Source organism: Cygnus olor, chromosome 1 (assembly GCF_009769625.2).
Source record: "Cygnus olor isolate bCygOlo1 chromosome 1, bCygOlo1.pri.v2, whole genome shotgun sequence".
Taxonomy (NCBI): Eukaryota; Metazoa; Chordata; class Aves; order Anseriformes; family Anatidae; genus Cygnus; species Cygnus olor.
Window position 1 is genome coordinate 37,930,686 of NC_049169.1, and position 21,748 is coordinate 37,952,433.

The 21,748-nt window shown below is 43.7% G+C and overlaps 1 protein-coding gene across 9 annotated transcripts in view; it reads left to right on the forward strand.

Moving 5' to 3' along the window:
- The first annotated feature begins 1,786 nt into the window (after window positions 1-1,786).
- The window catches only part of RAP1B (RAP1B, member of RAS oncogene family), a 32,026-nt gene continuing 12,064 nt past the window's right edge, over window positions 1,787-21,748 (forward strand). For 2 of the 9 annotated variants that reach the window (XR_005818527.1, XM_040552965.1), the window contains exons 1-2: window positions 3,550-8,991; window positions 20,464-20,548. Coding sequence is in view for 4 of the 9 variants with exons in the window: in XM_040552965.1 (XP_040408899.1) it covers window positions 20,492-20,548 (57 nt within the window). In the remaining 5 variants the exon portion in view is untranslated. Of the gene's footprint in view, window positions 1,950-3,549; window positions 8,992-16,421; window positions 16,551-20,463; window positions 20,549-21,748 lie in introns of those variants that run through there. The other 7 variants (XR_005818526.1, XM_040552977.1, XM_040552954.1 and 4 more) reach the window with 6 other exon arrangements.

The window sequence follows — 21,748 nt, forward strand, 5'->3', positions numbered from 1 at the left end:
TTCCCCCATGTGAAACTCAAACACCAAGATCTGCTCGCCAGAGACTCATTCAAACTCCCAAAGGCCCCTTCCTGTTTTCTTGTTGTGTAGCAAAGAGCAACACTTGCCCCACCGTCTACAAAACACAGGGTAATTAAAGGCACACTGTAAAACATTATTATGGCAACGACACACATCTGTTCTCTGAACACTGCTTGTTATTTGGGTTTAATCTAGGTCACCGATGAAAGTTGTGATGGCAGAGGATGCATCTTTCTGTTTGTTCTTTTAATCTGTATAATGATTGTCTCTGGGAGCTGATAATAATATCTACTTACCAAAAAAAAAAGTCTAAATAAACCTTTTTTTCTGTTTGGTGAGTAAATGTACTATTAAGCTAATTGTTGCAAGAGATGCTCTTATGCTTTTTACTCTGGAGACGCTATCAGTTTTGACATCTGATTTATGACTTCTGCCCCACATAGGATGCCCCGATGAGAAAGGACTGGTTTCTGCGTACTTAGTTTCTCACCGCCCGAGCTCTCTGGCATTATCCGTCATTTACAGGGATTCACTATCGGAGTACTACACGAGGGTTTAAGCTGTAAAACACCGAGAGATTTGCCTGGACTTTGGAGATTTTACGACGTCTGGGATTTGCAAGCAACACTCAAAAATGTTTTCTAAATGTGTCACTTTCTCGATGCCGTGAGCCTCGATGAAGCTCCTCCAACCAAGGGCAGATAATTCACTGGTTGCTCTTTGACCGCGTTTGCTCTGACCTCCAGCATCTCCCACGCACCCACTCCAAGCTGTACAGCCCCCAAACATTCATAGCGAGGAACTCTCTCCATCGTGCAACAGGGAGAAACATAATCTTTTTTATTTTTTTTTCCTTTTTCTATCTCTGTGCTACAAACAGAGAGCCTGCGCTTCCTCCACACCCACTCTCCTTGCCAGAAGCCTCCTTGCAACTTCCTGTCAGTTTCACACACCATGCCGTGGACTTCCTCTGAGCAAAAGTTTTATCTCAGCACACCATGTTAACTATTTGCTTGCTTTTTTTTTTTTTTTCCTCCCAGAAACATAAATGATTATTTTTAACGTTTATCAGCGGAACTATTTCTAACTGGAAAATATTAGTGATGGGTGGGGGTTGGGGGGGGGGGGGAGGTAATGATGCTAATATGGAAATGAGAGAGAAGCGTGGGGGGGGAGGCAATGATGTTTAATGGGGAAATGAGAGAGAAGTGCTGAGGAATTTATTTGCAGGTCACGGGCATCCTGCTTTGTATCGCAGGGCCAACGGCAGCCAGTTCGCATCCAGAGGCGTAGCGAGCTGTGTACACGTAGTGGCACGTCACGGTTTTGATGCACTCTTCATCCATGGATCCCCAAAAGCCTTTCGGAGGTGGAAGAGCCACATCCCTGCCATTTCTCCTCAGAACTGACCCAGGGCGACCATTACATGCCCAGCGCATCCCTCGGCCCCACGTTTGGGCCGCCCCTAACCCACAGCTCTGTCACACCGGGGGGTGTGGGGACCCTGGGGGCCGCCCGGAGAGCTGGGAGCGAGCCCACGACCCCCTGCAGCCGGGACAAACCCCGGGGGGACAAGCCCGGGGGGCTGCGTCCCCTCAGAGGGGGCAGCGCTGAGGGGAAGGGGGCGAAGGGAAGGGGGCCGGGCGCCTGCGCGGTGGCAGCGCGGCGGCGGGGTCAGCCCTTCCCCTCCCTCCTTCCCCTCCCTCCCTCTTTCCCTTCCCGTCCCTTCCCTTCCCTTCCCTTCCCGTCCCCGCCCCGCCGCCAGAGCGAGGCTGGCCGTGCGGCGTCACGGCGACGGCCCCAAGCCGCGCCCCGGCACAGGCAGCCAGAGGCGGCGGGCGGAGCGGAGCGCAGCGCAGGGCAGCGCAGCGCAGCGCGGCGCAGGGCAGCGGGCTCGGCCGGCGGGCGGGGAGCGGAGGCGCTGTCCGGTAAGGTGGCGGCTGGGAGGGGAGAGAAGGGGCAGCAGGCTGAACATGGCGGAGCCGCCGCCGCCTCGAGGCGCGGGGGCCGCCCGGGAGCGGGGCGCTGAGGGACGGGGGGGGGGGGGGGGGGGGGGTGATCGGGGGAGGGGGGGGGGCCGTGCCCGGCCCTCGCCCCGCCGCCGGTGCCCGCGGCCGAAGTTGGAGCGGGGGCGGAAAGTTGCGGCCCCGGCGGCGGAGCGAGGGGAGGCGCCCGGGGAGGGCCGGGCCCCAGCCCCAGCCCCGGTGGTGGCGGCGGCGGTGCCGGCAGCGGGAAGTCCGAGCCGGGCCCCACCTCGTCCGGCCGCACGCCGCCGCTTCCGCCCGCCCGGGGCTCCTGGGGGGGGGGGGGGGACCGGGACCGGGGCCGGGGCCGGGCCCGGGCCCCGCTGCTCAGCCCCCGGGGGTGGCGGCGAGGACGAGGCCGGAAGGGACGCGGCCCGGCCCGGCCCGGCTCCGCTGTGGCAGCAAATGGAAGAGCTGGTCCTGCGCCCCGCCGGCGCAACCCCTTCGTTTCCCCCCCCCCCCCCCCCCCCCCCCCGAATAAACCCCCAAAAACCCACACAATGCCGGCCCCTCCCGTCTGAGCGCGGAGGTGGGAGGCAGAGCGAAGTTTGCGAAGGGGCAGAGCGAAACGCGAGCCTTTGGGCTGGCCTCGGACGACAAAAAGAGGACGGTGGGGCGCCAGGGCTCCGGCCCGAGGCTCACCGCCTCCCCGCCTCGAGGGGGGGAGGAAAATTCCCCCCCGTGCCGTGGGCACGGCACCGAGGTGGTAAAGGGCCAATAAAGGGGATGTTTCAGAGGTGCCCCGCTTGAAAATCGCGTGGTTTGTGTGCGTCTTCCTGCATTTAGGTGTTTTGAGTAGTGTAACTTGCTATTTCCACCATCTAACAGCTGGGTTGTGTCCCAAATTGGAGTACGTAGACAGTGAATGACAAAGACTTTTTTAGGTACTCTTTCATGGTAAACTGCGTTGAAATCACCGTTACAAGAAAAAAGAAGCCAGAAAACAGTCTTCTTTTTCCCACAGATTATAATTAAGAGATAAAGAAGCAATCACGTTGTCTTATATAGTAACCACTCAAAAATAAACGCATTTCCCTTTGGAAAGAGGTTCTTCTCTCCCCCACAGAAAACTTGAAAAATGAACCCAACGATCTGCTTTTAGATGACTTACATCAATGCTAAAATCTCAAGCTTTGGGAAAACAAACCTTAATTTCTAGTACAGTCAAGCGTTTTCACTTTCTTTATCCGTTCCTTTTTTTAAAACTCTTGTTCCAAGTCTACCCTGTAGACTTCATTCTAGCTAAAAACGAGCCGAGGGAATAGTGAAGGTTGCCTTGGTCGTTTGCACCAAAGGCTTTGCAGATAAACTTTCTAAATAACGATGTGCAGTGTTCCAATCCTTGGTGCCTGCGTGTTTTCAGGGTCGTGTCATGCACTTGTATGAACTTCTTCAAGTTTAGCTTGCAACTGGAGGGTAAGGCTTTATGTAGCTAAATAGCTGAGGTTTGAGTTGCTCCATATGCTATAAATGTCATGCATCCTTTTTTTTATTTTTTTAGCAAAGCTGATCATACGTGGCACCTGTCTGCCTGGGGGTGAATTAAAGTGCAAAACAGAGCTGAGAGACTATAAGCATAAAAACAGAAGTCATATGAAAAAAAAAAATAGTCTTTTGTACTTTTTGTAAGTGGAGGTCCTGCTTCGATTGCTGTATGCATGCACCAGATAAGTTTTCTGAGTGCAATTAAAATTTTGCTATTCTGTTCTCGAGCTCTGCTGCAGGACAGGTCATCAAAAATAAATCTGAAGTGAGCCATGACAGTTTTCTTTGTGCTGTGCCAGTTTTACAGAGCGAAGCTGACTGTCTTTAATTTGAGAGCCTTTCTGGAGCAGAAGCAAACAGATGGGAATCTAGGTGAGAGCCTACAAAAGCAGAAAGAAATTACTTGTATGGCTGAGAAAGGAAGCGTGCTGAAGATGACTTAGCTTGTGATCTAGCACTTAGTAAGCACGGGAACTGAAATAAATAGGTGTCCACCTATCGTCTGGAATATGAGAAGTGCAGGAGTCACAGAAGTACTTGAGTACTCGGTGTGCGCGTTGCTGTAGTGCCAGTCCTGGCATCCGTAGCGCTCTGCTGCCTGCTCTGAGCTAGAGAGGTGCTCCAAAGGGCAGGGATAGCATACGGATTAAAAACAGGCACGCGGTTATCCTTGGGTGGATGGTGAGACAATAGCTGGGTCCTTGGCCGGTAATGCTGAGATGACTTTCAGATACCTAACTGACTTCTGAGAGTGCCCTGTAATTCTCCAGGGCACGCTCTGCAATTTCTCTCAAGCTATTGTGAGTTTTAATCAGAATTACTCTTAGTAAATAGATGGCTAAGTATATGCTATGCAACAGAAGCTTGTATTTAGCTTGTGGTTGCAAGCAGTGCCACTCTTCTGTCTCAGAACAAATACAGGAGCAGACTGAAGTACTCTGTGTAATGTCAGTGTATTGAGTCCCCGCTGAGCTGGGGCAGGCTTCTGCTGAGTTCTGTCGCATCTAGGTCAGGTAGAGGGATATTTTAGACAGCCTCCTTCTTTGGAGAGATGGAGGGAGTGACTGCAGCAGCTACACCTTCCTATCTGAAGGCAGGCTTTGTTTTCCTGCTCACATACGGTTGAGATAGTCTGGTTGTATTCTTCTCGGATAAAGCAGGGAAAAGGAAGGTGCTTTTTTGTTATCTGAAGGCATTTAATAGGGGACCTGCTTATTACTTGACACTTCTCAAAGTTGTTCAGCAGTCGACTGCAGGAGTGTCTGAGCATCTCACTCAGAGCATCTCATGTGTCGCTTCCTTCTCGGGGCCTGTCAAACACGAGAAAACTGAGTGGGATAGGCAGAGTAAAAGTGAGTTTCTTACGAGGCTGTGACACTTTGCTTGTAGTAGGCAAGCGGTGTTTGGAGACGGTCGGAGACCTCGTCTGGTGGTGCAGATTGTTTCTTGATAGCACAACTGAGCAAGGCTACCTTCGGAAGTGGTGGTGAGTTCTGGCTTGCAGCCCTTGTCTCCCATGCTTTAGGATGCCTAAAGAAACACTGGACAACTAAAAAGGCCTCCTTTTTTCCTTTTCTTTTTTTTTTTTTAAACTGTCTGCACATCTCTGTGCTGTGAACTCCCAACAATCTCCATGGTCTTTTAGCGACAAGGAAAGGGAGGAAGGCTGTACGCACCATGTTGGCAATCTGCCTCTTGAGCGACTTTCGAAATACACAATGAGTTGCGGGCCCTCTAGCTCTTCAGGATGCTCAAAGGCAGGGTTTTTCCCAGCACCGTCCCTCAGTGGAGCAGTGGGGTGAAGGCTCTGTACGACCCCGCAGGGAAGCAAAGCTAAAGGAGCTGCTCGGAGCTGAAGCAGGCAGGAGAGGAGGCGTTTGGCAGCATCGAGCGCATTGTCCCGCTCAGCTTTCTAGTTATTAATCTAAGGAGCTGATGTTGTTTGAAGTAAATCCCTGCTCTGCGACTCTGAAAAGAGACTGCCAATTACAGTAAATGTGGTTAGCTCAGCCTCGGCCAAGGGAGGAAGGCCAGACCAGAGTGCAGAAGTGGGAGAGCCTGCCTGGCCCTTCTCATGGACGAGTGCTTGCGTCCTGCGGCACAGAAACAGCATCTCGTGTTTCCCTCCAGCCTGAGATCCTCTTCAGGGAACCCCTGGCTGCTCAGATCAACCTGTCGTTCCTGCAGCTGTTACAACACAGGAAGGTGTTCAAAATCCTAATCATTTGACCAGTTCTTCTGCAGAAAGGATACCGGGTGGCGGTGTTCCTAATTCATGAAATAATTTTCAAGGTAACCCTAATCTTAGGGCCATGAGATGTTTTGTATCATTAAATTTCTGGACAGTGTTGAAGAACTGGAACAGGAGACCAGTTTATTTTCGATAACTGAAGACAAACCTTAAAGCAAGCATCTGCAACTAATTCCTGGCTTTCCTCATAGAAACTCTGAAGAAAATGTGCTCTTTGCATCAAAATGTATTGATGTTGATGTGAATGTTAACTGTTAACCTTACTTGCTTTAACTATAAGGTTTTATTAATCTTGGTTTTGTTAAGTAAAAGGAAAAGATGCAATTCTGCAAGGTTATTTTCTTTAGCATGGCCTGCTTCATAACTTCATGAAATGAGTTGGTCAAAGCTGAAATGAATTTGCTATCTGTTGCCCAAATCATGCATGTTGGCCAGCCTCCTCTTCAGTTAATCTAAAATAACTCCCAAATACAAATAGTCCCTGCAAGTGTTCCTTTTTGTTGCTCTGTGTTAATTATCTTAGCTTTTGGAGTCTTCTCTTTTTTTTTTTTTCCCACACAGTCTGCTTCTGCAACCTAGTCAGTTGTGTCTTGATTTTTTTTTTTCATGCCTTCAATGAAGGGAAACTCTTTAAGGTATTCTTCATGTATCGAGAAGAAGCAAAAAGGGAACCACCATGTGTCTTAAAGATGAGCTGCAGACACCTGTGAGTTACCTGTGTGGAGCTTGAGAGGGGAGGAAGAGGAGGCAGGAGGAGGACCTGAACGATGCTAGGTGTGGGACTTCATTCAGCATTACTGAAATCAAAGTGTGTTCAAGAGATGTAGGGCCAGAGCAGCTACTTCCTTTTTAAAGGCTGAGCTTCACATGCAGTCAAATTTTTATTTAAGATGAAGTTAATAAGCTGAAAACCATTTGGACTGCCTCAGACCCTGGACAAAACTGATAGCCAAGTTGCACAATTCTTGTGCGCAGTTAAACTTCTGTAACACCTGGTCTGATACTTCCCCAAAAGTGATTCACTGGAAGAGGAGTGGAAAGCTGAAGCACATCTTGTTTTTTTCTAAACGTGGAGGAGAGCAAACTACCTCTATACTACAGTCCAATCTGTTAAATGGAAGTTATTTAAGAACCCTTCTCCACGACATAGTATTTAGGGCTGGATTTATTTGTTTATAAGGTGATATTTACACTTGAGACTGAGCTGTGTGCTTGTGTGTCCAGCTTGTGTGGTCAAGTGCAAGGGCAGTCCAGGGGCATACTGGGCAGGAACCTTTTGCTTATTAACCTTGCAAGCCTTAAGTAGGTAAGGTGAATTGTTAAGACATTGTAAGACACAGTCGGTAACCCTCCTCTCATCTTTCATTATGAAACTGCTTACAAGATAATGTTCCAAAAGCTTGATGTCCTTAAAAAAGATGACCCATAAAACATACCCTGCCTAGTTTCTCGTTGGTTATTGCAGACAACGTTGTTAAAGGATTTTCTCAGGGTTGGAAAAGTATGTAAATTAATACAGCAAAATCTCAATTCTTGTGCTCCTGCAGTTATATAGTTAGTGTGTATGTATAAGGGTGGATCAGACTGGCTTTCTGTCACCCTTCTGACTTGTTTTAAATGGAGAATTGATGGTGAACATGGCGTTCTTAACCACGTTGCGCTGTTATTTATGCATATGGTTCAGTTGTGTATGTGTTCGGGAAGTGCTCTGTGTCTTCATGGATGCCACCATGAGCAGCATCAGAAACGTGAGTTCTTTGCGAGTACGAATTCATCCTCAGAGTTCTTGCCCGTGTTATTACCAGTCCACAGATGAATTTCTGAAGTCATTTAACATCATCAGTCCTCACTGAATAGAAGCACCCAAGTCGAGTTGCCTTGGACTTGTGTTCTTAACATGCTGTGAAATGCTTTGCTACAAACCCAACTTCTTGCTGACACTAGTTATTTGGGAATATGCCGTGCTTCTAGAAATCGGTGCCAAATTGTCATCTTAGCACTTGGTGGAGCATAAGAGACTGTGTAGTAGTCCTGTGGCATCGAGCAGGAACACTGGAAGAGGCAAAAATAGCTGACTGTCATGCTAGAGAATTGCTCTTCCGTCTTTCTCATAAATCTCATCTGATTTATGCAGCAGATTAGGAGATATCTCGCCGAAGAGGCAAGAGGCATCCTGTTACTTGATTATACATCATTCTGGGCTTTGAATAAGTTTGGAGACCAGCAGGGGAAAGCTTGTGATCCCACAATAAATCTAGGCACTCATAACTTTCGTTCTAACTAGATGCTTGATTTTTCACATGCTCTTACTTTTGGTGCAGAATTTTCTGCTTGCTTTTTATACTGGAGAGAAACAAGCATTTCTGAATCACACTCATTTGTTCATTGCATGCTCTTTCAGTTTGTTACCTTTTCACCTTGCTTTATGTTTGAGTATGCCCCTTGCTTTTTTTTTTTTTTTTTGTATGATGCTCTTTCCTTTTCTGATCTCCCTAAACCTTTTATTTCAGGAAACGCCCTGAGCTATATTGAGGTTCAGCCAGAGATCTTGCATAGAAAACCAAAGTGTGGTGGCTGAAGTTCTGCAAAAACGGAGTAGCTGAAAGTGCAGTTCTACAATAAAGTGCTTTAGGCCACTGTATGTGCGAGTGTTTGGCATCTTTTTGATCTGTGTTGCTTTTCATCAAATTCCTAAAAGAATCTCAGAAGAGAAATGCTGTGGCTATGTGAGCAGGAATTAGAGTGAGGAAATGGAGTACTACGTGTGAAGCCGTCAATGAAAAGAGCGAGTATGTTGTACAGTTTGTTTCTTGACAAACAAAGATACAAGAAGTCCTGAAGCTGCCTTTTCCTTTTCTGCTAGGAATCTGGGTCCTGCCTAGCCAGCATGTTAACGAAGAAGCAACATTACATGCACGTTAGTTTGGACTTACTTAACTACAGCAGGCAATAAGTATAGCCTTGCTCACTGGAAGTAAATCCTGCTCCTAACTAGAGGCAAGATCTTAAGATACAGTTTGCAAATATGTATTTTTTTCAAATTTCTCGAGTTGAAAATATTTGTAGTCTCAAATCATGTAATTCTTCCTTAGTTAACTGCGTGCAGAGTGCTTTTTAGAAATGAAATTCTGTGCTGTACGTTTCATAAAGGAAAGCCAAAACCTCTTTTGGAAGTTGAATGCTGAACCTGCTGTGACAGTAGACGTGAAGGTAAGGAACCATTCGCAGCCTTATCTACAGAAGGCTGAAGTCACGTGTTGAAAACCCAAAAAGAGGATGCACTGGCTGTACTGGGAACTCCCTGAGCGATGTGGAAATACAAGAGTGGTTTTGTGAAGGATAAACTTGCTTCACTGGAACACGGGGTGGACTGAAAAGTTGTTCTTCCACTCAGGCTTTGCCCAAAATACAGGTTGTTTTGAGATGCATATATTTGATTTCCTGGAGGTAAAACTTGTTCAGGAAAACGTTTAGGATGTGGTGGTAATACCTGCTCAAATAGTGTGGTGATTGTCGTAGTCTGAATAATAGATGACTCTTAGATGAGCAGGCATGCTGCTCTGTATATAGAAAGGTCTTTCTGCCCAAACCTCTGGAGCTGACTTTAAATTTCGGTATGCTTTGGACATCATCTGCTGCCCTGTGAAAGTATGTGTTTGATTTAACTTAACAGCAAAGCAAATCTTAAGGAAGTACAGGTTTCTCCAGTAAATGACAAGCTTTGAAGATGTAGAGGAACCAAAAACTTGTGGTCTGAACAAGAACTAGGCTGATCTTAAGAAGATTGAAATAGACTCTTGTGGAGACTTGTTTAATCAAGTTTAACCCATACTAATTTGGTAACTCACTAAAGATCTAGTCCATGTAATAGCGGTGTGGGGCTGAGTGTGATTCAAATTCATTTGGTTAAAATTCTTTAGCTTTGCGTGTAGGTGTCATTGTGTGTGTGAGCTTAGGCTTACAAACGTGAATTGCTTCTCTTTGGGCTCCTGCTCGTAACTGTCAGATTTTTCCTTCTTGGAAATTTCTGACCCATTTAATAAGATTTTTTGGGGGGCTGTCTGAGATGCATCAGCTGCTCACAAAGCAGAGGCAGAATTACTGCTGATCACAGCTTGGCATGTGAAGATAAGCTGGCATTTATTTTAGTGTTTTTTAAACACTCTGGTGTGAAGCTGCAGCAACTTAGCAGTTGCCTCAACAACAAACAAGTTGTCTGCGGATCTGTATCTGTGCAGGGCTTTGGAGTTAAGTTAAGGCACATTACTGAGGGCACTGTCCAAATGCCCCTTGAACACCGGCAGGCACAGGACATCAACCACCTTGCTAGGAAGCCTGGTCTAGGGTTTGGCCACCCTCACAAAGAGATTTTTCCTCGTGCCCAGCCTGAAGCCCCCCTGGCGCAGCTCTGGGCTGTCCCCAGGTGTCCCGGGGAGCAGAGGCCGGCACCTCCCTCCCCGCTCGCCCTCCTCGGGAAGCTGCCGAGAGCCAGGAGGTCGCCTCTCAGCCTCCTTGTCTCCAGCCCAGGCAGCCCAAGGGCCTCAGCCTGCCCTCATAGCATGTGCCTTCTGCCCGAGTTTCAGCCACTTCCATGAAGTGTTTCATACCTCGCACAAACTCACCTTCATCGGTGGATTCAGCTAATAAACTGTGAAAAGAAGCAATTAAGTCATGCCTCCATTATTGCAGAAGTAGAATAATCGTGTGGCAGAAGATGGTAGCTATTGCTGGTGGTTTGTGTGTGCTTTTTTTTTTTTGCCTAACTTAACCTCATGATGGAAATCTTAAGCTTTAAAAAAGGAACTGTTTATGAAGTTATGTATAACTCGAGTAATGTTTGCTCACATTCAAATAACCATGCTTCTATTGAGGAAGCATTGATTGAGAGCTCAAAACAGCCACGAGTTATAATTACTTGACTTTTCTGCTATGGTTCATTTATCATAGAAGAGCTAATTTTGTTGCTGTAATGATTGCTAGTACCTACTATTCTCAATTTGCATAGGATCAGTGTCCTTTCAGCAGATAAAACTTCTAATCTTAATTAGAATGGCACATGAGAATTGGTAAGACTGATCTCAGGCTACTATCCTGAGTTGTAATGGAGGGACTGTAAATCATACTACGGAAGGATACTTCAGCATAAGTTGCACTTTGGAAGATGACTTTTTTTCAGTATATCATGATGTTGTTAGCTTCTAACTGGAAATAGGAACTTTTCAGATGGTGGTTGAAGAACTGTATGCATAGGAGCTACACAAGCCAGTCTTCAGTGGCCAGTAACAAAAGCTGATCTAATGATGAGGGAAATGTCTGTGCCTTGATGATGTGTAAGTAATGTCAACAAATCAGGACTGAAATCCAACTTTTAATATTGAAGACGGTGCAAGTAGGCATGGAAGAATGCAAGCTCTGGTATTGCCAGGCCTGTACACGATGCGTGGATTATAGAGACAAACTGGCAGGAGGGACAAAGATTCAGGACGTCCTGGAATTGCATCTGTACTCAGCGTTGCCGTACGTTTGAAGGTGGAAACCTGACACGAGGCTGGATGGCTTCAGCAGCCAGCGGCACAAGCAGAGGAGAGCTAAGGTTGGCAGATGTTACGCAGATAGCGCATGGAATTTGAGGGTAGGTCTTGTTTCTATGACAGGAGTAAAACTGCCTTTTTTCCTAAGAGGAGTATCTTAAGCCAACCTACAAGCTTATTTTTTGACTTAACTTTCAAACTGCAGAAGTGCATTTTTACAAGGGAAGTATCTTGACTCTGAAAACTTGCACGCCTGACTTGTAGTCCTGCTATTTTTGTCTCTATTTGTAACTTGAAAGATAAAATTTACTCGAATGGTTACCACGATAAGCAAATGATCTGATCTGCTGTTAATCAGGAGGAGACACTGGGAGGTGTATCGGGTCAAACCTGGCAGGTTCACCATGTCCCTTAATTAATAAGTTCAGGCAGTCTATTAATTAATAAGTTTTAGAGCTAAATACCGGTCCTTCTCTAATGACAGTAGAGACGAGCTTACAGCTGTAAATTGCTGTCTCAGTTCTCAAAATTTGCTGCATAGTTGAATACTTAGTTTATGGCTGGCAGGATATTATAATGTGATAATTATGCTTTCTCTGAATTTAATGTATTTGTAGTATTTTTAAAAATCTTTGTGCTTTTTCTACTTAACTGTCTGCCTAGAGTTTTCTTTGCAAGCATCAAAAACATTTGCAATTCAGTTTCTTTAGAAATTCTGAGATCATCGTTTTAGCTGGAAGTCAGACCGGTAGAGCACGCACAAACAACCTCTCTGGGGGATGGTGGTGTTTTACTGAGATTGGAAGAAAAGGTGTCACTGCAAACAGTTACCAAAAGTAAATCTGATAAAAGTTACAAAGTCCAACTGAGGCTTAAATAGGCTTAATATAACTTAATTTTGAGTCCCTTATAAAACCTGAATTGGCATAGTTGAGTTTTTGCATAAAACTGAAACTTCAGCTCAGTATTGGAGCATTGCATTATTTTTTAGTAGCTTAAGAGTGTTCATTGCATCACTTGTTTTGAAACAAACTGGCTTTTTATGCTTGGTATGAAACTGCTTTTAAGTTGGTCTCATGCTTGGAACCTCTCATCCTGAGATACCTGTGGCTTCAAGTACGCCGGTTTTCAGCCTTAGAACATGCATCAGGTGTGCATTTAGATTTAAGATCTAGCTGGGAGATAACTTTGACTTTGGGAGGGGGGGAAATTACTCAGTTACACTAATTATAGACCCCGGAACTACCCAGAGGTAAGCTTGAATGTGACATTTAGTGTGCCAGATCCTTTGCAGAACTTCTCCGTGTATGTCATACTAATCAAGGTAGTTCCCTTCAATGATGGGAAGAAAACTTGGTTATCTCTGTAGGATGAGCATCCCCATGGGATATTCAAGTAGTAACTTAAACCTCCGTGCCCTGCTTGTGCTGCAGTAACTTGTTTTAGTGTCTTTGCCACTTTCTCAGGTGGTGAGTATGACTTCCTGTCACTGGGTAAGTTTAATCGTCCAGGCAAGTTTTCAAGGATAGTTTGGCATCAGTTAAAATACTTGAAGATAATTGAAGAAATATTTTTGTCCAAGAAAAACTGCTGCATTAGGGCCCAGAAGAACTAGCTAGCTAACTGACAAATCCTTTTCTTTCTGAAATAGCTTCTTGTCTTGACAAAAAGGTATCAAAATCAGGTAAAAACTAGAAACAAAAAGTTTTAGCTTTGTTTACTGAACAACTGATTTGCTTCCAGAAAGTCTGCATTAGTAATGGATTAGCTATTTTTCCCAGAGACTTGAGTATAAACGTCTTCAATTAGACTCTATCATCTTTTCATTGTATCTTGTCTCGAATTGATTTCGGAATAATGTTTTCTGTAGATAAGTGTGATAAAGTCAACTCTGGAGTATTTTAACTCAACTCTTGTAAGAGAGATCACCCTATTGAGCAAGGATTATATGAGTTGCTTTAACTCCTAAAACATCTAAAAACTTGTGGAAGTGAATGGACTGAGAAAACCCTCCTTGGCTTGGAGTTCATAGCTAAGAATTTAGGACTTCTCCTCGTGTATATATTTGAGGAATGGTAAGAACAGCCCATGTTCTCCCTAACCACCTGTTCCAATGATGAAGGGGCTCTAAACCAAGAGACTCAAAACTTGGTGGAATCTGGATAGCCCAGGCAATTACAAAGATTTAGGTTTAGCCAGTACCAGAGGTGGGAAGCATCTTTCCTTGTAAGGTACAATCCCATGGCCATGGTCAGACTGACCGAGTCCTGTGAATGAGCTAGAGGTGTTTTTCAAAATGTCTGACCGCTGTCTTGTCATTCCACCTCAGGGCTAATATCCCCTCTCTGAGAAGTAGGATTTCTTTTCCATGGTGAGTTTCTCAACTGGTAAGCAGGTAAACCAGTCAGTTGATTTGCTTGATCTGTCATTCAGATGTTCGAAACTTATTACTTATGGAAAGAGTTGAGAGGAGATTAAGAGCACTGTTCCCAAGGTGGTTCTAACCAAACGCCTCTTCTGAAGAGGTAAATATGCAGAGGCAGAAAAGTTATGAAAATTTCAGTGAATGCACTGAACAATACAACCAGTACATCAAGACTTGAACATGAGAGCGATGTCTGTAAAGTTCTGAGAATGATAATGCTTCTGGGGAGGACTATTTGCTTAATTCCATACCTGAACAACTCGTTCGCATAAGCAAGTCTCAGGGATATCTTCAAGGACTGAATGTGTTTAGTTCCTGTTTTGGCCTGGAGGTGAGTTCCAGTTCCAGCTTCATTTGGTTTAATATCACTTGGAAAGATTGATTGATTGGCTTTCCCATTCCTCAGACAGGTAACAAAGTTGAATCAGAAACCAAAATTTGAGGCTGAAGGAGTTGAACAAAAATTAGCAAACGAAATTCTAACCCCCCAAAAACTTGTCTTCATAACTGTCATATTGAGTCCAAATCCTTTCAGGTGCCTCAAATGGTATTTGAACTTGCCTGAATTCTGAGTTCTTCATTGTGTGCTTGCTTTTTAGGAAGGCTTTACAGGCAGTAAGTGTGCAGCATCTTCAGTCATCACTAAAAGAGCATTTTTTATTTCTTGACTTCCTTAAGTGAACCATCACTTTGGTTCACCTTTGTCTGGAGACATGCTTCAAGAAAGCTCTCCAGAAAATGTCCAAGAGGCACTTTTTCCCAATTTATCTGGTCAGGGCAGAAGCTGAAAGCAAGTTCTGTGTAGAGGGGCCTTGAAAGATGTGAACCTTTTAAAGCGTTTCCTTTCCAGTGGATTGTCTTGCTTAAGCTTTCCTTTTTCTGTTCAAATGGTGTTCATTCAAAGATGCCCTTTGAAGAATGCGCAGTGATTTATTGGATGAAGCGTCCAGTCATTTGCATAAACTGGAGGAGCAAGGGCTTTATCAAGTACTTTGATTTTGAAGAAGTGTGCCAGTCAGAAGTAGAATTAAGTAAGCAGTCATCCTGCTTCAGGAAGAATTCTTCTCTAAGTTCCTTGTTTACTCTCAACTGTATACTTCCTTAGTTATCTTTGAGTTAGTTATCACCTTCTAGTACTCTATTCAAAACTGGGATGACCAAAAAACAAGAATGTCTGTCATCTCTGGTCTGTATTCAAGAGGTGATAAAAGCAGGATGAGACTAGGAGTAATCCCCTTCCTGACAGTGTAAGAGATGGCAGGGTAAGAAAAATTAACATTGTTCTTTTTAATGTATTAATATATGTATTAATGTAGTACATTAGTTACGTTAACGCACTGTATATTAATGCAGTGTAGTAACACTAATGCATTAATATATGCGTTAATTAGTAAAAGTAATATAGACGAATAAGAGCTGCACAGTTTTGGTGGCTTCATGGACTGTTACACCTCAGGAAGCACACGAGGCAGTTACTGAAGTCACGTCAACTCCATCAACTGTGAGTGCCAAAGTGAGCTCACTACTTCTGAGAGATCGCGTATTTCAGACAGCGCTGGAGTCCAGTTTGTGTGAAATGGTGTTTCTTGGAGAAGAGTAAGTTCTCTTATTTTCTAGCTAAATCTTGCATTGGATGTCTCCAGAATTCGGTTATGCTGATATCCTTGTATATAAACACTTGTCTCAGTTGTGAAAGACATTCCCTGATCCAGCGAAGGAGGGGAAGGCCACTGTTTTTGCATGCTTCCTGTATTCCTCTTTTTTAGTGCCTGCATAGAGACCACAGTGGACAAACTTTTTCTGCCTAACATTAGAGGAGCAGAAAAATGAAAAAGCCAAGGAATTATTGCTCTCATTCCTCAGAGGCCTGTAAGCTTAAAGATAGCCACCCTTCAAAGCAGTGTAAATCTCTGTTAAAATACTCTACTAAAAGAAGAGGGAAGGTAGGGATTCAAACAAATTGCTCGGTTTATTTGGTCAGAATAAGTTTGAAATTATTTGTCTAATTGCTGGGCAATTCTGTGGATACTTCTTATAAACTACTGTCCAATAAATCTTTTTGCTTACCTGTTAGTCAGGTACTGTGCTATTTTCCTTTTGATTACACCCTTCTGAGTATATCCATTTCTCGTTCCCCCTGAGACTGGGTGATCTGGGGAGTACAGACAAACGTTGTTGGACTTGACCCTGTCTTGTTCTGGGTGCTCTGACCATGCTGTGATATGGCTGTGGCATTAGCATGCTAACTTTTAGGTAGGAAACACGCAAGCCTAACTGTCTCCTGATTTGAATGAGTGAGATCTTGTCATTAGATCAGAGGATCTAATGATTCTTTCTCTATTTTTTCTGGTTAAGTAATACAATTGCTTTCTGATAGCTTTGGAATGAAAGGGTATCATTGAAACGTCTGGTTTGTGCCAACTGGTGAAAGCTATTCTGAACGTACCACTTCTGAAGGTGCCACTTTGAGCTCTTGTCTGGATAGTACAAGTGGCTTCATAACCATGTACTCTTCCAAGGTTCTTCCAGTCACTTTTTTTCTCCTGTTGTGGTTGTGGGAGAGAGAAGGGCAGGAGAACATGTGAAATGCAAGGGGTAGATTTTATAAGGAGAGATTGCACGCAGTCAGTATCTGTTCTAGAATAGCTAGAGAAGTGTTTTTTTTTTTTTCTTTCCCAGGCAGAGAAGGCCATCCACCAGAAGCTTGTGCATCCATCTTAGGTTTTACAGCACGCGTAGCTTTCAACAGCTGAATTTTTTACATCAGTCCTGCTTTGAAGCTTAATGGCTTCTGTTGTTTAAAACGCCATTAGGTAACTGAAATATTGTGTGCTTTATGGCTTAAACCTCCCCTTCTATCCTTTGTCTTCCATCTTTCTCCTCTGCTTCCACCATTTGTCATAAATGAGTCAACAAGAAAGCGTCAGCACTGGATGGAGCTGAATACAATATTAATTCCAGAATCAAGCATTATGTCAACCCGAAAAGCAAAGTTCGAGTAAGATCAAGGCTTAGGATGCAAGCAGTCCGTACACCACACGATGCAGGATGCGTTTGAGCTAGAGCAGGGCCAGGTCGGGCTAGTCAGGAATCGCTGGAAAGTCAAGTTCAGGCAGGATCAGAATCCTAACCCAGGCTGGGCACGCTTACAGCCAACGGGCATACTGGTCAGTGGAAAAAGTGCTAACTTTTTATTTTTACTCCACATATCTGCTAGTCTGCCATGCTCCTAGCTTTGTAGACTGGTGGTTTCTTAGCTGAGAAAGAGACAGAGACCTCTAACCAGGAAATTTTTCTTTCCTTCGGAAAGTTCTCTCAGCCACGAAGTGAGTTTCTTTCCTATTAGAAAGCAGTAAAAGGAAGGTGAAGTGACTTCAGGGCTGCTATCCAGAGCCTGTGGGTTGGGAGCAGATGACAGCTGGTACTTCTGCAGGTGTTATTCCAGAGTTAGCTTGAAGAAAGTGTTTTGGAAAACAGGTTTTGTGTTTCATTCCAAAGCTTTTTGCTTAGGCATTTCACAGATTAAGAAGACTGGCTGACCAAGCTGTAATAGTGTATATGTGCTTCAATTACGTACCGTGACCAAAAGCAGTGAAACCAGCTCCAGAGCATTGGCTATTTAGGGCTTTTCTTCCAAACCTGGATGCCAAAAGCAGCTTTGGCTTGTGTTAAACTCTCCTGAAAGTCACAAATGACTCAAACCCACTAGGTGAGCAGCAACTATTGAATATCTATTCTAAGTCCTATTACTTCTAAATTACTGTCAGCCTTCGTTACTGACATCTGCGTATTTAGTTGCTAACTTCAGACCGAATACTGAAAAATTCTGCTGAAACCATCCTTTACAAGACAGTGAAATTGCTGCAGTTCACCCAGATTACTGCACTGGGATTTCCCCTCTTCTAAGTTTGTCATTCTAGTGACACCTTTCCAAAAATAAAGACATAACTGAATGTTTGTTTTAAAGAAATGACAGGTGAAGTAATTACAGGCTTAACTTGTCATGAGTTTGAAAGGTGTATTTCAGTACAGTTAGACGATCCTTTTTCTTCTTTGTAGAAAGGTTGGACGACTTAGGGTTTTGTGGATCTAACTAAACATTTATGATGGTGCAAAACAGATAAAACAGTGTGCTTGGCTCTGGTGGAAGAAAACTACTTAAAGGGAGGAATGAAAAGTTGTTCTATTAGGTATGAAATTGGATAGTCCTGATGTTTGTTGGTAAACAGAAGCCTGTGGAGAGACCTACATTGCTGGGCACCAGGTCGGTATTAGTTCCTCGCTGCTTTCTCCTTGCACACCCATTGCTTGCTTAAAGCACAAGAAATAGTTTAGGTAAATAAAATTGCTCATGACGTGTTTGCAAGAGCCTGGCTTCTTGATTTCTCAGTCTTCAGATAATGTGGGGTTAATCATTGATGGTGTAGATGGGCACTAACATGGAGGTGCTCTACTTTCTATGTAAATCGTCTTTGTGGTGTGTTCTAAACAGATGGCATGACTCCCAGAGATGCTGTGAGGTTACTGCTGATGAGAGGGCTATGTCCTACCTTGCTTCTGCTTCCCTTCTTTACAGGAAAGTTCTGGGGGAGGAGGATTTTGTCTTTCTAAAGGCAGGGAAAGTATACAAAAACAGGTAACTCAATTTGGTACGTGCTGGAGTCAGTGCAGGGAAGGAACTGAGACCTTCCTCCTGTAGCTTGACAGCTGCAGCAGTTCTTGGTTGCCTGCAGGACAGTAAGAGGTACATTTTCTTGTGCACATAACCCAAAGACCTGCCCCAACATCTGTGGCCCTGTTTCTGTTTTTGCCAGGCTCCTCCCAGTGAAGATGAGCAGGCAGATCCAGCAGGCAGCTGTAGGTGGGCACACCAGCTAGTACACAACTCCCAGCTTCTTGGAGAAGAAGGGTCTCAAAATAGTATTTTGGTTGCTTCAAGTTAGTCGTAAAACCACAGTCGTTATAACTGCATTTAGGTATCTAGCAGAACATTAATCATTCCTCAGATTTAAGCAGGTTTTTTATTATTTTTTTAATGCTAACTTCTGGGATCCTGCTGTTCTTTTTGAAAAACGTTTGCTTGGTGGGAAGAGGTTGGTTTAATTTTCTTACATGAGTCTCTCTGTGAATGATTCTTCGTTTGGCATTTAAGTGTTTCAGGATGAGAAAATATGCCATCTCCACTTCGATAATTGTTTCTTATTAACAGTAACTGTTAGCTTTACTACAGTAGGGTTTATTCAATATTTCTTTTATGGCAGAACAGTAATGTGAGAGAGAAAATACTATTTATCTGATGGTTTGCAGCTTTCTGTTGTAGCTTCATTAAGAGTTGGTGGTTTGAAAAATGGCCGCTATGTATTTAAAAAAAGATAAAATCCTTAAGCCTTTTTATCAAACTCTGCTTAGTGAATTGGGTTGTGGTGTCAAGGTTGTGCTTTCTGGATGTTGATCAAACTTGGAGCCAGTAGATACAAGCTCTGGCTGATACTCCATGTAGATGACGCCACAAATGAAGAGATGCTGTTCACTAAAGAAGCTTCCTATCTGTTTTTTTTAGTCAGTACTGATGTTCTTAGTGGTGTGGTGCGGTTTTTCAGAGGAAACTGGAGACGTTTCGTTCAAGTCAGCTTGTATGAGCAAAACCACTTGCACATGTGTATGTATATGAAATTATGAAAACTTGTGCAATATGAAACAAGTTTGGGGGATGGCTGAGAAGAGGATGTAGTAGCTGTGAAACTTTTTAGAATTGCTACATCAGTACTATAGGTAATGAGCATTAGCAGCTGTTTACCTGATAAACATACTCAGTACTGGGAATGCAGCTGTAAAACTGCAAGCTCTTCAGGCATCTGAGTGACTCTTGAGGATAATGACTTTGGTCTCCTGTTGCAAGATACATAGTGCAAGGAACTTCTTGTGAGTGGAAAAAGTTCTTGAGAAACCTGTGAATCACCTTAATGCTCCCTGCAATAGTCACAGCGAGGTGCTAAAGACTTGCTTTCCTGTCTAGAAAAGCTTGTGTAAGTTCTTGTGATGAACACAGATCAATGAATGGTGTGCTGTGATACAAGTAATTTCCCTATGAATAGGAGTAAATTTAATTTCTGTGCCTAATTCCTCCATGCTATAAATGAAGGACACCTGTCCATCCAGAGGCCTCTGAGGGAGTGCTGTGTGCATGTAGGTATGAGCAGCTCTGCCAGGTACTTGGGCACTTCCTTCAAAACACCTGGGATATTTTGGCAAGATCACAATACTGAGCTCTTCATTACAAAGAGTCTTAATCTGTTCTTGCCTTTTCTCCAAAGTACTGTTTCTTAGGATATAAAAATCTCCATTTGAAAAACATTTCCAAGTCTGTAATGTTTTGAGTCTGAAACTACACACAATAACACGTGAATAACAGAACTTCTTGAAGTCTCAAAATCCTGTTCAAAAGAAGCACTTGGCGGTAGTTCACTTGTACTAGGTGAAAAAGTATTATTGATCATCATTATTGTCTTGAATAAGTGGCCATAGTGTCCATACTGTGTAATAATTGAAGTGACATCCTGCTTAGGTTACGCCTCCTTATAATGGTGTCTCTCCTGCCTTTATAATTTTATATCAGTATTTAACTGTTCATATCTTGTTATACATGCAAGCGAACAGTGTCTGTAGTAATGCTAAAATAGCAATCCTGTTGAAAAAAAACGGTGAATAATTTATTGTGTGTTTTAGGTATTGAGGGCGATTTATCTCTTGCATCATGCGTGAATACAAGCTAGTGGTTCTTGGTTCTGGAGGTGTTGGAAAGTCTGCTCTGGTAAGTACTATGAAGCAGTTGAAGTTTTTCTTAGATTTCTGGTGTCTTGCTTTTTCTCCAATACTCTCTACTAACCCATTATTTTTGCAAACTCATGTTAAAAAAATAAGTAATGACTGCTGAGGGTTCCTGGCTAGAATGGCTACACCCTTTGCTGTATATCTGTCAGCACTTTCTGGGTGTATCCGCAACCAGTGGTGCACTCTCGTATGCTGGTATTTTTGGATGTGGTTGGTTGCTGGTGCTTGGTCAGATCTTTGCCCATCCCACACAGTGAAATGCATAACCAAAGCATTATGAAGGTCTCTGGCTTCACTGGATAACGCAGGCATGCATAGGTTTGTGGGGAATCAAGCTGCTTTGGGAAACCAACATGATGAACTGTGCCAGGCACGTGCCTGGCCTTGGTAACTTCTGTCTCTAGAAAGTTCTCTGGTGTACTGGTTGCCTAATGTTTGCTAGTGTCCAAAACACTCATTTTTTTAAATGCAAATAACTTCTATCCATCTGCATATTTATGGGAAGTTTGTCATGTTTTCTACATCTGTGCTTGCAAGTAGGTGAATAACTGCAGCAGGTAGATGACTGTACACCAAAGAGCTTGTGAGTTTCAGCTAAATGGGTACAGAAAAGTTGCAGTCAGACTGACATAGACTAGCACTAAAAACGTTCACAGAATATGAAGTTTTCAGCTCAACTGAGAACTTTATATCTTTCAGTTTAATTGCGCACCTTATCATAAAGTAAGATCTAGAGGCCCATTTTATCAGGTAGAAGCTATTCTTTTACAAAGCAATTCCTAAAGGAAGACACGTGACAAATCATCTTAGGTTATAAAAGAACTCTTTCCTTCACCTCTCCGTTCTTACCTTACTGCAGCATGTCTGGATTTGAACCTGTCCATGCTCTGACTTGGCCATTGAGTCTTAAAGTTCCACTTGGGCTAAAAACCTCCTATGTGCTAGGTATACAGGAATATCTCATTGACTTTAGTTAGGAGTATTAAATGCTGGCAGTTATTTTTTGACTAATTCCTTTGCTGGCAGATAAGTAGTAAAAGATGCAGTAGTTCTAAATACAAATGTAAAAGCCATGCAGCTATACAGTATCCTATTCAACTAAAAAATAATAATGATTCCAAAAGTTAGACAAACCTTAAATCAATGCATGCTTTAGTTCTTATGCTCCAAGTGAGTGCCT